General features: G+C 41.3%; 1 protein-coding gene across 3 annotated transcripts in view; it reads right to left on the reverse strand.

The window, feature by feature from the left end:
* The window catches only part of POLA1 (DNA polymerase alpha 1, catalytic subunit), a 287,461-nt gene extending 271,136 nt beyond the window's left edge, over positions 1-16,325 (reverse strand). For all 3 annotated transcript variants that reach the window (XM_046673990.1, XM_046673991.1, XM_046673989.1), the window contains exons 1-4: positions 16,252-16,325; positions 10,905-11,029; positions 8,356-8,452; positions 7,343-7,423 (exon numbers count right to left, since the gene is read on the reverse strand). In XM_046673990.1, the coding sequence (XP_046529946.1) occupies positions 7,343-7,423; positions 8,356-8,452; positions 10,905-11,029; positions 16,252-16,294 (346 nt within the window). In that variant the 5' untranslated portion in view covers positions 16,295-16,325. The remainder of the gene's footprint in view (positions 1-7,342; positions 7,424-8,355; positions 8,453-10,904; positions 11,030-16,251) is intronic.
* Positions 16,326-17,036: the final 711 nt, after the last annotated feature.

Below are 17,036 nucleotides of genomic sequence, written 5' to 3' on the forward strand. Positions count from 1 at the left end.
CTATTGCAGTGTCCTAATTTCCATTTTATGAGGAACAGCAACTAGACACACGCAACACATCATAACAACACTAAACAGCAGAGACATCTGTTCATTAAAGAACAACTTGTACCATAGGTTTTCTCTTCTGGCCATGTGTAAATCACCTACGAACTCTTCTAAGACCGTCATTTTTACTCTCACTTTCAGATTTCATCCCGGAATGAGGTAAAGGAATCTCTACCTCAAAAAGACCTAGAATGAGGGTCCAGGCCAGCCCAGTGGCCTACTGGTTAAGTTCAGCAAGCTCTGCTTCGGTGGCCCGGGGTTCAGTTCTGGGGCACAGACCTACACCACTTGGTGGCAGCCATGCTGTGATGGCAACCCACATACAAAATAGAGGAAGACTGGCACATATGTTAGCTCAGTGCAAATCTTCTTCAGCAAAAAAAAAAAAAAAAAAAAGACCTAGAATGAATAGTTAACATAGTGTCTACAGCTTTCATATGCTACAGTACTAGCATATGAATACACAGGCCAGATGAAATAGAAAATACAGTCCAGAAAAAGACCCAATTACTTATGGAAATTTAGCATATAATAAAGGTGGTATCTCATATCACTGAGGAAAAAATGGACTTTCTAGTAAGTAGTGTTGCCTACTCATTTGTAAAGAAGTCAACCAGTATAAATAGATCATAGATCAAAACAAAAAAATGAAACTTTGTAAGTATTTTAATTAAAAAGGCAAACTCCTTTGTAACCTGGGTGTGGGGGAAAGTCTAACTATGATTCAAGATCCATTGGAAGGAAAAAAAGATTAATGAATTCAAGGGGCTGGCCTGGTGGCACAGCGGTTAGGTGCGCACGTTTTGCTTCTCAGAGGCCCAGGGTTTGCCGGTTTGGATCCCAGGTGCGGACATGGCACAGCTGGGCAAACGCCATGCTGTGGTAGGCATCCCACATATAAAGTAGAGGAAGATGGCCATGGATGTCAACTCAGGGCCAGTCTTCCTCAGCAAAAAGAGGAGGATTGGCAGTAGTTAGCTCAGGGCTAATCTTCCTCAAAAAAAATAAATAAATAAAAATAAATTCAATCACACCAGAAACAAGTTTAAAGACAAAACAGAAGAAGATTTTTGCATTATGCTTTGCAGATAAAGGAAAAATTTTCCTGATATTAAAAAAAGCCCCAAAACCCAAAAGGAATGTGGGCAATAAACACAAACATACAGTTCACATAAAAATATATATAAACAGGGGCCGGCCCGGTGGCGCAGTGGTTAAGTTCGCACGTTCCGCTTCCCAGCGGCCTGGGGTTCGCCAGTTCGGATCCCGGGTGCGGACATGGCACCGCTTGGCACGCCATGCTGTGGTAGACGTCCCACATATAAAGTAGAGGAAGAGGGGCACAATGTTAGCTCAGGGCCAGGCTTCCTCAGCAAAAAGAGGAGGACTGGCAGTAGTTAGCTCAGGGCTAATCTTCCTCAAAAAAAAAAATTTAAAAAAGAGGGGTTTTCCAAATAAAGAATATTTGCAATATTGAAAAATGTATATATACATATATAAACAGCTACTAAGTTTTATGAAAAGATGCCCAACTTCATGTGTAAAAGAAATGCAAATGAAAACCACACTGAGATGTCATTTCTCACATATCAGAGTGGCAAAAATTCAAAAGCTGGACAACATACTCTGTTGGCGAGGTCATGGGGTCTAAACAGACACTCATACACTGTTCATGGGAGTGTAAAATGGGACAACTCCTACGGCACTACCATAAAACTTCATGTGCATTTACTCTGAGCCAGCAATCCCACTTCTCGGGATCTTTCCCAAGGAAAACACCATATGCACAGAGTTATTCACTGCAGTATTATCTGTAACAGCTAATTATTGAAAATCTAATATCCATTCAAGGAAATGATTTGAATAAACCATGGTACATTCATACAATCAAATACTATGAAGCTACAGAGAAATAAGAAAGAAAGATCTCTATGTGCTGACAGGAAGTGATTTTCAGGATATCTTGTTAAGTGAAAAAACACAAAGTACAAAAGTATAGAAAGTATCTTTTCTGTAAGAAAGAAAAGGAAATAAAACTACATATACATAATTCCATTCCTGGGTATATGCCCAAAAGAATTGAAAACAAGTGTTCCAACAAAAACTTGTACATGAATATTCATAGCAGCACTAGTCACCAATAACCAACAGGTGGAAACAACTCAAATGTCCATCAACTAATAAATGGATAAACGAAATGTGGTATATCCATGCAAAATAATATTCAGCCCTAAAAATGAAGTACTGACTCATGCTACAATATGAATGAACCTTGAAAACATTATGCTAAGTGAAAGAAACCAGACACAAATGATCACATATTACATGATTCCATTTATATGAAATACTCAAAATAGGCAAATCCAGAGACAGAAAGCTGATTGGTACTTGCCACAGGCTGAGGGAAGAGAGACAGAGGAATGACTGCTTAAGGAGTATGGGTTTCCATTTGGAGTGATAAAATGTTCTGGAACTAGATAATGATCATGGTTGCAAACACTGTTAATGTATTCAATGTCGCTAATGGTAAATTTTATGTTATGTGTATCTTACCAGAGTTTTTTTTAAAGTTATTTTTCATGTGCCTAAGACAGTGCAAAGGTTTGTAGAACATCTGTGGAAAATGTAAGACAGGAGAACTTAACTTTTTATTGCGATCACTTGGAGCAGATTGAAAACTGAATATAAGTAATGGTCAAAATGTTTAGTATATAAAATTCAAGTCGTACTAAAAAGTATCAAAAGAGAAGGTCAACAGAGCTTTGAATAGCAAGGAAGGCTTCGTGAAGGGGCTTTAATCTCACCATTGTAGGTTAGTAGGATTTAGATGGAAGGACAAAGAGAAACACAGAGAAAGAATAGGTGTCAACATTTGAGGCAGAATTCTCCCACAATTTTAGTGCTTCTGTTTTGATTTGTTTTATCTGTTTGATTTGTTTTCATTTGCCCACAGATTTCTGTTCATTGGGACTTAGTTGATATTTTTCAGTCTCTGTTTGAAAGCAACAGGCCAGAGATTGGATCTACACCATAAAGAGTTGACCTTTTACTTCTAGGCAAAACTCTTCAACTCCTTCTAAGTCTTTAAAGTGGATTGTAGAATTCTATTTCCCTTCCTAAGATCTTGGGGCCTTTTTGGGCTGCTCGTGAGGGATACTAGAACAGTGGAGTATTGTGGGTAAATGGTGGCAAAGTGTAGAATAAAGATTTCTAAGATTAGCTCTCCTTCAGAATGTCAAATCATCCTCTTCACTGACGTATGACTAGGAAGAGATGATATGACGATTATGGAAACACAGAGATGGCTCACTTATTCAACAAATAGTTCATAATTTCTTTGTGCCTGCTACTGTGATCGGCACTGAGATGACCAGGACATGAGTCCTTTCCTCAAGAACCTCCCTATAGTTCAACCACCTAATTTACAGCTGACAAAACTCGTGTCCAGATAGGTGATGGGACTCATTCAAGATACAGACAATTAACAACACAGCCAGGACTCTAATGCAGGCCTCCTCAGTTCAGGGAGATGAAAAAGCACATGGGCTTATTTCATTCTCTTCTTTACGGACTAAGAAAAACTAGGAAAACAAAATTAGCCACTCTGCTACCAAATGGTAGGTACCAGTGTGTAGAGTTCCTACATTACATAGGTTGGTAGAAACCAGGAAGATAGTTTACATATTCTAATTTCACTAGTGAATGAATAAATAAATAACATCCCACATGAAAAGAAAATAGACACAACCTTATTTTTTGTAAAAGGAAACACAGGGAGGATAATTAGAAACTAATAAAAATTATACCTATGGAGATGGGTAGAAATGAAGTAGGAAGCATGGGGATGAGAGTAAGATCCCATCTTACTCTCATGATAACTCCTGATATCGTTTTGATTTTGAATCATAAAAATGTTTTACAATATTCAAAAACTAAAATTAAAACAAAAGAATTTTGTGTGTATGAGGAAGATTGGCCCTGAGCTAACATTTGTGCCAATCTTCCTCTATTTTTGTATGTGGAATGCCGCCACAGCATGACTTGATGAGTGGTGTGGTGGTCCCGTGCCTGGGATCGAACCTGCAAACCCCAGGCTGCCGAAGTGCAACATGCGAATTTAACCACTAGGCCACTGGGCCAGCCTCTCAAAAAGATTTTTTAAAAACCTAAATTTGAATACAAACAAAAACCTGAACAAAAATAGAAAAAAAAGAACCTGTGTAGTAAACTGGTAAGATAGCACACAGAAAACAATTACTTCACACACCTTCTGAACACAATACTCTCACTATACACCCTTAGCAGCAAATATGCCAAGAACAAATAAAACTGTAAACAAATTGTAAACTTTACTTAGAAAGGTTGTTGGTAGATGTATTGGTTTAGTAATTCTAAAATCTCAAACTATTTTGTAGTATATTTTAGAAGACAAGGGTTTTCACTGGCAATGAAGGTAGATAAAAATACAGAATTGAGGATGATGAAGAAGAATCCTGTGGTGCTGGATTTGAATCACATGTATCAGTATGCATTCATGACATACATATATATATATATATATATAAAATCTCCTAGTTCACTGAAAGGGCCCAGAAACCATTACACCCCAGGAGCAATGAGTACATCCATCCCCCAGAACTGAATACCACTTTCCACTAAAAGGAACCATGATTCTTGGGAGAAATGGTTGATTCCAGGTCTGGGACAGGAATAATACAAGGAGAACCTGGAACATCTTGTTGGCCCACAAAGCAAGGAAATGCTCAAAGACTCATGGGATCATGTCAAAAGCACACAGGAGCCAGCTCAAAGGGGCTACTGCTGCCAAATCAGGGATAATCTGAACATCAAAAAGAAAAATCCTGATAAAGGATACTGAACTGTAACAGTAATTTTATTTATATCCATGAGTTTGAAGGGATAATTTTAAAAAGGAGAGAAAGTATCGTTGATAAATGCTGAAAGCATTAGGTGAAAGTTGGTAGGGAAAAGGGATATACACAGGGTCTCAAATTATCACCCCATATTTACATTAATTACAAAGGTGGAAAGGTAGCTTTACAAGGAAGAGATCTCACAAACATCATCTTAAGCAAAAGATCAAACTTAGTATCACCAATGACGGGACAGACTGACATTATGTGCCCCTAATATGATCAATGGAAAGGACACAACTTCATCTATACTGTATTTTTGCCAAAATATTTAACCTGACTCTAAGCATGAAGAAGCAATCAAGCAAATCATAGACTGCGGGACATTCAACAAAATAACCAGCCCAGTGCCTTAAAAAATGTCAATGTAATTAAAAACAAAAAGGCCAGAGGAGGCAGAGGAGGGATGGTGCTGTACTACACCAAATAAGACTACAGAGACATAAAAAGTAAAGTGGACTTTGAATTTTAAAAAATAGCTATAAAAGACATTATTGGGCTAACTGGGGAAATCTTAATATGGACACTATATTAGATAATATCATGAGAATGGTGTTGTGGCTAAGTAGACAAGTGTCCTTCTTCTTAGGAGGTCAGTACTGAAGCATGTAGAGGTGAACTATCACGGTGTCTACAACTTATTTCAGTAAGTTCACCAAAAATAAAGTCTTGGTCTGTGGTTGGGTTAAGGGAAGAGGGAGGAAAAAAAACAAATGTTGCAAAATGTTAACAAACTACAAATTAGGGTCCAGACTTTCTGAAAAAGGGTAAGACAGCACAGATTTTAGCTTTGTGGCTACATATGTCTCTCTTGAGCTCCTACATATTCCTCTTTGCATTTTCTTTTTTTAAAAAAAAAATGCAAAAACCGTTCCTAGCTTGAGGGGTACATAGTAACAGGCATGATTTCTTTCTAGGATAATGAAAATGTGAAACTGATTGTTGTGATGGCTGCACAATTCCTTAACTATACTAAACACCACTGAAATATACACTCTAAATAGGTGAATTGTATGGGACGTGAATTATGTCTCAATAAAGTTGTTTAAAGATAAATGGGCTGCCGGGCCGGCTCCCTGGCTAAGTGGTTAAGTTCGCGTGCTCTGCTTTGGCGGCCCAGGGTTTCGCCAGTTCGGATCCTGGGCATGGAAATGGCACCGCTCATCAAGCCATGCTGAGGCAGCATTCCACATGCCACAACTAGAAGGACCCACAACTAAAATTACACTACTATGTACCCAAGGGGCTGTGGGAGGAAAAATTTTTAAACAAATAAATAAATGGGCTGCATTATTCATAATAGCCAAGATGTGGAAGCAACTCTAGTGCCCATCAACTGATGAACAGATAAAGAAGATGTGGTGTATACAATGGAATACCACTCAGCCATAAAAAAGACAAAATCCTGCCATTTGCGACAACACGGATGGACCTTGAGGGCATTATGCTAAGCAAAATAAGCCAGACAGAGAAAGACAAACACTATATGATTTCACTCATATGTGGAAGATAAACAAACACATGGATAAGAAGAACAGATCAGTGGTTACCAGAGGGGAAGGGGATGGGGGGAAGGAGAAAGGGGTAAAGGAGCACGTATGTATGGTGACAGATAAAAACTAGAGTATTTGTAGTGAACACAATGCAGTCTGTACAGAAAGTGTTATAAAATAATGCATACCTGAAATTTACACAATGTTATAAGCCAATATGACCTCAATAAAATGGTTTAAATAGATAAATGAAAGGGCTGTAAGTGGGCCAGTTTGCTGACCTGTGATCTGCCACTTGGTGGTAATAACAAACTAAACCAAAAAAACAAATACTAAAGAGAATTTTCCCTTCTCATTTTCCAAGAACTAAATCAGTCTTGTTTACTCAAAAAGACTTTTTGCCAATGATTGTGTAGCTAAGAAAATCTGACACACTCATTCATATCATTTTAAATTTCAATTAAACAGAGTTCTAAACCTTGTTATTGTACTGTACTATCATTAAAGAGCAAAAATTCTATGCACATTATTTCAGTAGGAACTAGAAGATATCACATTGTTGCAGTCCTCAAAATCAGCAAGTCAAAAATGACCACAGGACTGAAAATTCCAAAATAAGTAAAAGACCAAACTCTTTCGATAATAGGGACATGAAACTTCACTTTCTGGTGGTGTTTTTGCTTTTAACATTTAATTTTCTACATTAACTATGCTTCTCTCAATATCAGAACATATTCTATACCTAAAAACAATTGTAGTAGTCCTTTTCCCTTAAAGGAAACTGTGTCAAAATATCAAGTCATCTCAAATTTTAGATAATTCTTTAAATCTCAAAACAGCACTCTCCTGAAAACAAAATGTAGGTACCTTTCTCATGGGAATCAAGAGCATCGTCTTCAAGGTCATCATCAAAAATCTCTCGGCCATCCTCCACATAGCCGATACCATCTGCAGGAATAAAATTTAATATTGGGATCAAGTTTCTAAAAATGGTCAATAATATTTCAGCCATGACCAAAAAAAAAACAAACCTTTTATACCCACTCAGATGTTCTCCTGGCCTGTGCCATTTTTAAGTGCAGAAGAATCCTGTTCAAACAGGTGTCAGATGAAACAGAGAATCCACACAGCAGGTTTGCGGAGCCAAAAACAAAGGATATATATACGCCTATCTAGGTGAGCTAAGGGAAATGATGGGGCCCACAGGATCAAAGTTTGCCACAATAGGATGCTTTACAGTAGTTTTACTCTCTACCAGAAGAATAAACAGTAAAAGAATAAAGAATCACCAGAAGCCCAGAAAAGTACCTCAGTCTACAAGGAAAAACCGGCAATATAGCTGAGTCCAATTACAGAAGTAGAAACAAATCTAGTCGCAGGCAGTCTACACCCCTCCCCGTGGTCACCACTCACATGCCCAAGAAGTCACACCCTACAAGGAACCAGTGAGCTTTCCACAAGTGGCGTAAGAACAGCAGGACCAGCCTTTGCCTGGCGTTTTCCACTACCCAGGTTACTCTTCACACACATAGCTTCGAGTAATCCTCACAGCCATTCTGTGAGATAGCTAGTTTTCTTACCCCCACATCCTGTGGGGGTACTTCACAGGTATGTGGTTCCTCCTAATTCCTACAGTCATTCCCTGGAGGATTTATACTATATCCTGAGGTATGCGCCTGAATTCTCCAAAACGTCCCCAAATAAACTTTCTATTGTTCTGGCCCTGTACTCTCAAATAATGTATTTGAGGAAAATCCAAACCAAAGGTATGATCTTAACAGTGCCTTACATCTGCCCGTGCAAAGCAGCAACTCTACTGCAATGAGAATCTACTAAAAGCAACTAATAGAGTGCCTGGCAGGCAATTTCTTCCCACATACCATCATCTACGATCCAGTCATCATCCTGGCGTGCCTGAACCAGCTTCGAATACTGTTCTTCATCAACTTCTTCATAAACACTTGTTAAGTCCTCAACCTGCCATCATAAAAGTTTGAGAAAGCTTCAAATGGAGTGAAAGTGTTAAACAATTCTGATGAAAAAATTGTCAAATTGAAAGTGGAATGGCAGCCTGAAGGAGTAGCTGCAACCAAATCGTGAGTTCTGACATTCAACACCACTACAGGGTTTTCCTTAAATAGACATCAATTAACTTAGTATTCTTTTTAGGTGGGTGTTAACATAAGATATTAAATGATTCCATTAGCATAATACACTTGTCACACCATCAATTACTCATCTACTTCATAAAAAACAAACTGAATTATAGCCAATTCTTCATTAGCTGCTTTGGGGATTCTTCACTTGCAATTTCTTGACTGGTTTCTCCTGTACTTAGCAAACCTGTAAGGCATGCCACCTCCCTCTCCACTAGCTGATGTTGCCCTGTGAACAGACGATAATGTTAGTAACTGTTCAATCAACCAAATATAATTTAAAAGGAGAATCTCCTCCATCCATGCCCCTCCACAAGTCAGCAAAACAGACACACTGTACATTCTACAGGTACACTAGAAATGGTTTTGGAGTGATCCCTGTTTGCATTACCACCGATCCCCTACCATTCTCAGGTCTTGAGACTGCAGACTTAAACGCTGACCTATCTGACGGGCAAGTCCAGAGGGAGGGGCAAGTCCTCCAACCACCCAAGCTGCCTGACTGCCAGAGGGCCAGAACACCACAAACCATTAGCAGGAAGAGAGCAGACCAGCTCGCCTCAGTTAAAGCAACAAACGGAACAGAAACACACCACCTTAGCCGCCACAGTGATGGGCCATCGACTTCCCAGATGAGAATTTGGTGGGCTGGTTAGCAAGAACTCATAGATCTCGGTTAAGAATTCCCTCTTCTCTGAGGGTTCTGCCTTTTAAGTGAGGGGTGGAGGAAACGACTAACTCCACCTGAAGAGCTAAGATCCTAAGGAAAAAAACACTTGGAGCAAGGCTCTGAGAGCCCTGTGGACAGAGCTGACTGGATTTCTGCCACACCTACAAGGCTTATATCAATTTGAGGATTAGGCTTCGTTTTTACCTCCTGCTTAATCTATTCTACAGGGATCACTGGCAAATACTGAGCTGGCTTTTCATCATTTGATAACAGAAACTACCTGCCCTACCAAATTAAGTTTTTGACAACCCAAACACAAACTGGTCCAATTTAATATTACTACACTGACCAATTTTCTTTGGTGGGGGGGACCGACAAGATTATTTCTGTTGGTTGAAGTCTACCAGGCATACTTTGTCTCTTATTTAAGTAACTCACTTATATACTATCGAAAAGATACGAGAAAACTATTTTTAAAAGTCATTTTGACTCTATCTCCAAAAACACGGCTACTGCTCAGCATGAACTCTTAGAGCCACGCAATTAACATCAGTGATCAAAGGCAAATCAGTCACAGTGTGTCAACATCTGAAATGCCCCAGAGAACTCCTCTATAGAAGTACCTACATTAAAAATGCTTTACTCTTGCTTTGCTGTAATCCTTTTAGCAACCCTTTATGATCTGGCTGACTCACTTGACTTTGAATGAATGGTGCCAAATAACAAAAATCCTCTTCTACTTGCTTAATGGCCCAATATGGTATAGGCCATGGTTAAACATGCATATTTTGAAGCAAGACTGCCTGGGTTCAAATCAAGGCTCTGCCACTGTGACCTCAGACATCTCACCTACAAAATGCTGTCATTCACAGTATCTAATCGATATGGTTATTGGAAGGATTAAATAAATGAACGTATTTTAAAAGCACTTACAACAGTGTTAGCTAAGAAAGTACATTAGTTGCTGTTGTTCTTATTCGTTATTATTTTCTTGTATTAATTAATCGCTTTCTAGCCCTGAGGCAGTTAAGACACTCAGGGAGCACACTGAAGGTGAAGCTAGACAATGTTGTGCAGATGGTGGTTGCTGTCTGTTTGCCTGCAGGCCATGAACAGTGGGGAGAGGGAAATGGCCAAAAGGGCATCACATTCAATCTTACACACAGGACACAGCAAAAGTAAGGTCCCAGTCCCCATCGCCGCTCCCCTTGCAAATGAAATTAGGAAGAACAATTCTCTCCAAGAAGAAGCAGTGCTTAGCTATACAGCTCAATACCTTAAAAGCAAAAGCATCTCTAAGTTTACCCAACAAAGCCATGGAGCTTACCAGAGATGCAGTGTGCTCAATAAGGGAAAAAATATATATATAGCTACTTTCATTTCAAAATTTGAAATGCATCTGTAAAGTGCCTTACAGGAACTTGGAGAGTTGAGTAATCTCCATAATCTGTAAATAGATCTCATGCCCACGCTTGTTCAACATTAAGAAATTACTATTACAACAAGCTTGAAATATATGCATCTCTCTAAAGTGACATAAGACTACCTACAGGCCATGAATTGGATGAAGCACAGGAGAAAAAAAAGAAAAATGGTTACTTACTTCATATTTATACTTCTCACCAGCTTTAGCCTTTTTCAGCCTTTCTAGAGCTTCCTGGCGCCCTTTCTTGGATTTCTTTTCTCGCCGGGATCGAGAAGCTACAAAACTCCCTGAATCTGACACAGCTGAAAAAAAGCCAAATTTACATGAGATGTTACAAAATTGTCAGCCACCTTCCCCCAAAAACAAAGGGACGTTTCTAGCCAATACTGATACACAATTTTAATATTATGCAAATGGTACTTTTCACAACGTAAATAGTTCACAAAGCTCCTGGGCGAATCTGCAGCTCCGGTGACTCTTCAGAAATGTTCTCTAAGATCCAGCTGAAACAACTGAAGCAACTGTTATCAAAAAGAGGAAAACTCTAAATCCAACTGATACCCCGTGGAGACACCAGAGAAGGGCGATTAGCCATTAATCCATAACTTTCCACTAGAAATGACAGGCCATAAGTAATCCTAAAACAATTCATTTTGTATTCTATTAATCAACATTTGAAAGACTGTAAGGAGCATCTGCTCTTTGCAAAGTACTAGGCGCTCTGAGAGACACAAAGATCAAAAGGACATGGTCCATGTACTCACAGAATTTACAATCTAAAACAGGAAATAAGTAGCAACTAACTCTAAAACAATCTTTAAAAGTAATACATGCCCTAACAGGTTCAGATAAATATCTGAAATTTCAAAGGAAGGCAAAATTGGGGGTAGGGAGAATTTAACAAAGATGGCTCTGAGGAGATTCTGTATTCCTTCACTGATTTCCGGGCCTCGCTTAGTTGGTTATGACAATATAGGATGATAGCAAAAAATTACAAAGATTAAAATGGGTTTTGTCAAAAATTACTGAAATATCAGAAGACCTCAGTGTTCATTCATTCAACTTTTGAATTATTCATGCTTTTGGTCATTATAAACTGACCACCTCACACACTTACTGAAAAGATTTCATCCACAGAATTAAGACTTTCATATACCCACTGATGGATAACCAAGTCAAGCAAAACAGTGCTGCCTGCCAGCCATGAACTTAGGCTCAGCACAATTGCCATCTATGTCTGTGAAAATGAGTATTTTATTGTATTTGGTGCTAATTATTTTATAAAAAGGAATATGCACAGAAAAGGAGAAAGTATTGATAAGAGGCACCCTAAAAGCTCCAACCCTGGAATGTTCATAACAACATTAAGCTGTTTGACTAAGTGTTTGACTGAAATAGAAGATGCAATTTAAAGAACATGTACCAAATGCTGGCAATAAAGTGTTGAAAACTATATCTTAAAGGTGAAGCATAATTAGAGATCTTATTTTTTTTCTAGCTTTCTGGAAATGGAATCTCTTTATAACATCTCAGTCTATTGTCTGACTTTCACATTTGACTTTTAAATCCATTTTCAGAAAGGCATTAAGTAAAAATTAAGGAATGCAGATACTTAATGATGACAGCCACAAAATCTTGGGTGTCACTCAAATGATTTCAAAAAATCATGAAGAGGCCCACATGAAAAGGTTCCAGAGATTACTGAACGTGACCACTGAGAGTGAAAAGTAGGCCTCAGTGGATCTCCTTCAAGACTCCCTTGACCCCCCTAGCAGATTATCCTGACAAAATTTAGAGGGCTTCAAATAGACTTACTCCACAGGCAACAACGTGCCACTCTACAGGGGTTGGGGTACAATTACAAAGACAGAGCTGCCTGTCCTCAAGGGGCTCACAGTCAAGTAAAGCAAAAGGACCCAAGGCTCCCATCATCATTTAAAGATGGTGCCATATAAGAGGTAAAAACACACTATTGAGGAAACAGAAAAGAGAGCTGTTAATTTTGCCTGGGAAATCAGGGAAGGCTTCACAGGGGAGGTTTCCAACACAGAGCCAGAAAGAATAGAATTTTTACATCAGGGTACAGGATAGAAAGTGGCTGGCCCCATGGCCAACTAGTTAAAGTTCTGGGTGCTCCACTTCAGCAGCCCAGGTTCGCAGATCCCAGGTGTGGACCTACTCCACTATAGCCATGCTGTGGAGGCGTCCCACATACAAAGTAGAGGAAGACTGGCTCAGAGCTAATCTTCCTCAAGGAAAAAAAGAGAGGAGGATTGGCAACAGATGTTAACTCAGGGTGAATCTTCCTCACACTCACAAAAAATAAAAAAGTGGCACAAGCAGAGGAAAAGGCATGAGCCAAATTACAAAGAGATGAAAATGCAAGGTGCATTCAGAAACCGAGAGAAAGTTAGTGTGGAAGGTAAGTTTGACATGAGAGTGTAGAGTGAGTGGGAGAACAGGAGATTAGGGAGAAGCAGCACAACCCGGCTCTGCCACTTACTGGGTGACATGACACCACTGGTTAACCTCTCTGAGCTACAGAGGCCAGCTGTCTTCTTGTTTTCTAAGCTGCCCAGCATCTGAAGCTGCTTGTGAAATTTCCCTCTTATAAGTCTTGATGGGATGCAGAGCACATGTCCCACTACAAAAGCTGAAAGGCAGATGCTCTTTCCCAGACACCCTAGCAGCTAGGGCATGGGCATGGGCATATAAATTGGCTCTACCAATTAAAAACACTTGCTCAGACCTTAAATCAGAAGCTAGTGTCACAAGGAAAGGGGGTGGGCTAAAGGAAGCTTCTAGAAATAGCAACAACTGCAGGAGGATTGAGTACCTGGGGCAGCAGCACCAAAAATGTCCCAAGGAACAAGCTATAACATCAAGTACTTGGCCGTAATTGGCAAGGACCTCCTCACTGGACCAGTTTTTTTTTTTTTTTTAAGATTTTATTTTTCCTTTTTCACCCCAAAGCCCCCCGGTACCTAGTTGTGTATTTTTAGTTGTGGGTCCTTCTAGATGTGGCATGTGGGACGCTGCCTCAGCATTGCTTGATGAGCGGTGCTGTGTCCGCGCCCAGGATCCAAACTGGTGAAACCCTGGGCCGCTGAAGGGGAGTGCGCCAACTTAACCACTCGGCCACGGGGCCAGCCCCCACTGGACCAGTTTTGTAGCACAATTTCAATCACTGCTCCTGGCTGAGCAGGCCCCAGACTGGCTCTTCAGCCCTCCTGGGGTTTCTGTGAACAACACAACATCCTTCTAATAAATTCCTTTTGTTTAGGGGCCCGCCCCGTGGCCGAGTGGTTAAGTTCGCGCACTCCCCTTCAGCGGCCCAGGGTTTCACCAGTTCGGATCCTGGGCATGAACACGGCACTACTCATCAAGCAATGCTGAAGCAGCATCCCACATGCCACATCTAGAAGGACCCACAACTAAAAATACCCAACTATGTACCAGGGGGCTTTGGGGAGAAAAAGGAAAAGTAAAATCTTTAGAAATTCCTTTTGTTTAAATCAGCTAGAGTTGGTTCCTGTAGCTTACACCTAATGACTCTGAGGAATGCAGAGCCTCAGGGTCCAAATCCATGAAATGGGGATAATCATGTTGGCTTCATAAAGTCGTTAAGGATTAAATGAAGATGCTTGGTTTACTTAGTACTCAGCAGTATAGGAGAAGCTCATTTAATGTTTGTGTGTAATGTGTATAGATGCCGAGTAGTCACATACACATGCACACATCTAGCAGCACCATGTGTCTAGTTTCCAGAAAGCAAAGCAGTTTTCTCAGGGAAGCCTCAATATAGCACTATATATGATTAGATGTTTACCACTCAACTCCATGAGGACAACAACTATGTCCAGCTTACCTACCACTGTAACATGAGAGTCTGGCAGGATGCCTATGCCGGGGAGGTACATAATAAATATTTGCTGAATGAACAAATAAATGAACCACTATACCTGCCTTTTTTTAAATCATTAAACTCTCCCTGATCCCTTTTCGTATATAATAAACAGCTAGTTACAGCCCTTTCAACTTTTCACTGCCATTCTCAAGGAACCCCACCTTCTAATACTTAAGGGGGGGAAAAAAGCCTCGATTTCCCTTTTTGGAATATGTCTCTAATACTGCATGTAGGTAAGTTAGCAAAAAAAGAATGAGCATAAAAAGATCCAGTTACAAAAGCTTAAATATTTGGTTCAAAATTACCATGTGGAGTACCCCCATTGTCCCCAAAAGCAGACAGACACTAGCCTGCAACAGCCTTTCAGGTAACACTTTCATTCTGCTCTAAAGGAAAAATTCCAGTCATAATTCCCCAGCAACTACTTAATCAACACCATGACTTAAGAGGAGTCTCAAGATTGCACAGTATCCTGCAAAGAGTGATTTCTTGATGTTCACAGATGACATACAGTTTTTAGGGTGAAGAAAGGGCTTGGTGGCAAATCACTGATGGAGGGCTGCAAAGACTGTTCACGTACTCACATCCTACATTCCACTTGTAATCCAGGCTAGTTGACTCTCAGAATAAATTGTCTTAAAAAATGAAAGGCTAGAAGAACAAATTGAAATCTGTGATTCACAACTAGGTGAATGCAAAGGAAGCTGATGAGGAAGCAAGCAAGTGCTCATCAATGGTGATGTATTTGAGTGACAGGAGATGTGATGCTCGAGCTAAGGAAGTGAAGCATCTGATTTTAAGTTAGAAGTTCACTGAAGTCACACTTTAGTTGAACACTGTTCAAAAATCAGAAATCAGACAAAGCCATTTACATTTTGGGGTTTTTTTGGAAATAAAAGATTACCACTGAAACCAGAATGAATGATATACAGGGCATTCGAAATGCTGCTGAACTGATGCATTTTTTCCAGAGACTTCACCAGAGATGACTAGATTGTGAACATTTTTTTTACTGCAGCACTTGACGAACTTTCCATAGAATTTGAAAGAAAAACTGTTAATGCATAAAGTAGAAACCCATTACCTAAAAAGACAAAACGCATTTCTATCTTCTGGCGACAGCACTTAGAGCTTTCTTTCCTGCTTAGTTACAATTTTCCCAGGAGTTTCTATCAAGCGGAGGGCGCACATCCGTTCTGTCCTAGCCCTCAAGTGGATACTTGGCGGGGCCAAGACTGTGTCCCACCGGGCCAGTCTCGATAAAGGTGTGCCCAGCACGTGGGACGCGACAAACCAAAAGAAATAAAAAGAAAAGCACGCTAGTGCGGAGCCCTGCAATGACAGAGGTGAGGCAGCCTCCCAAACAAAAAGCCCCGCCGGGGGGTTGCTCGGGTTTGCCCGGTGCAAATGGCCCCGCCAGGAACCCCAGTCCAACGCAGATGGATCCCAGCCTGCGACGACAGAGGTCCGCGCCCAAACAGCCCCGCGGGGCGACCCGAGCGCGCGGCTACCGAAGAAAAAATAAACAGAGACCCCCTCAGAGTCCCCACCACTCGCAGTCTGTCCACGGTCCCCGCATTCCCAACCCGGGACCCCGCGCGCGGGGTCGTCCCTCACCGCTCGCCGCCAGCTCGCAGTCCTCGCCGTGTACGGGCGCCATGGTCCCGGAGTCTCCCAATTCCGCGCCAACCAGCCCGAAACTGGCGCGGGGGCCGAGACAGGCGCCAGGCTGAAAGCCAATCAGCGGCTCCGGAGGCTGCGGACTTCCGCCCGGAAGGCCACTGACGTGCCGCGCCGCGCCTCGCCCCGCCCCCAGCCTTCCCGCGGGCGCGCGTTTGGCGCCCTGTGATGACCCCTTAGGGAAAAGCTCCAGTGGAGGGGAGGCCTAAGAGAGCAGGAAAAAAAAGCGGTCGGGCGCTGGAAAAGTGCTGCCTGGAGACTCGCTGCGCAGGCGCATGCATGCCGATGGGAAAAGATTTGGGAGCTTTGGAGTAGGGGCTCTCTGGTTCTCAGAGATGATTTTCCGGGAAAAGAGACGCGGGCGGGCAGTAGGATGGGCGTGGTTGGACCGGTTTCCCCGGAGCCTGGGAAAGCGACTGCCTCCTGCTGCGCGCTTGCCTGATACTTGCTTCTTAGAGTGTGAACACAGTCGCTGTGTGACTTATTTATATGTATGTATATATATATGTATATATGCCACCATTTAAAAGTACATGCCCCGTCTTAAGGAAATGACCAGAAGTAGGTGGGGCCGGCCCCGTGGCAGGGGTTAAGTTCGCGGGCTCTGCTTTGGCAGCCCAGGGTTTTGCCAGTTCGGATCCTAGGCGCGGACCTAGCCGTTCATCAAGCCGTACTGAGGCGGCGTCCCACATGCCACAACTAGTAGGACCCGCAACTAAAAT

The sequence above is a fragment of the Equus quagga genome, chromosome 10 (assembly GCF_021613505.1).
Source record: "Equus quagga isolate Etosha38 chromosome 10, UCLA_HA_Equagga_1.0, whole genome shotgun sequence".
NCBI lineage: Eukaryota > Metazoa > Chordata > Mammalia > Perissodactyla > Equidae > Equus > Equus quagga.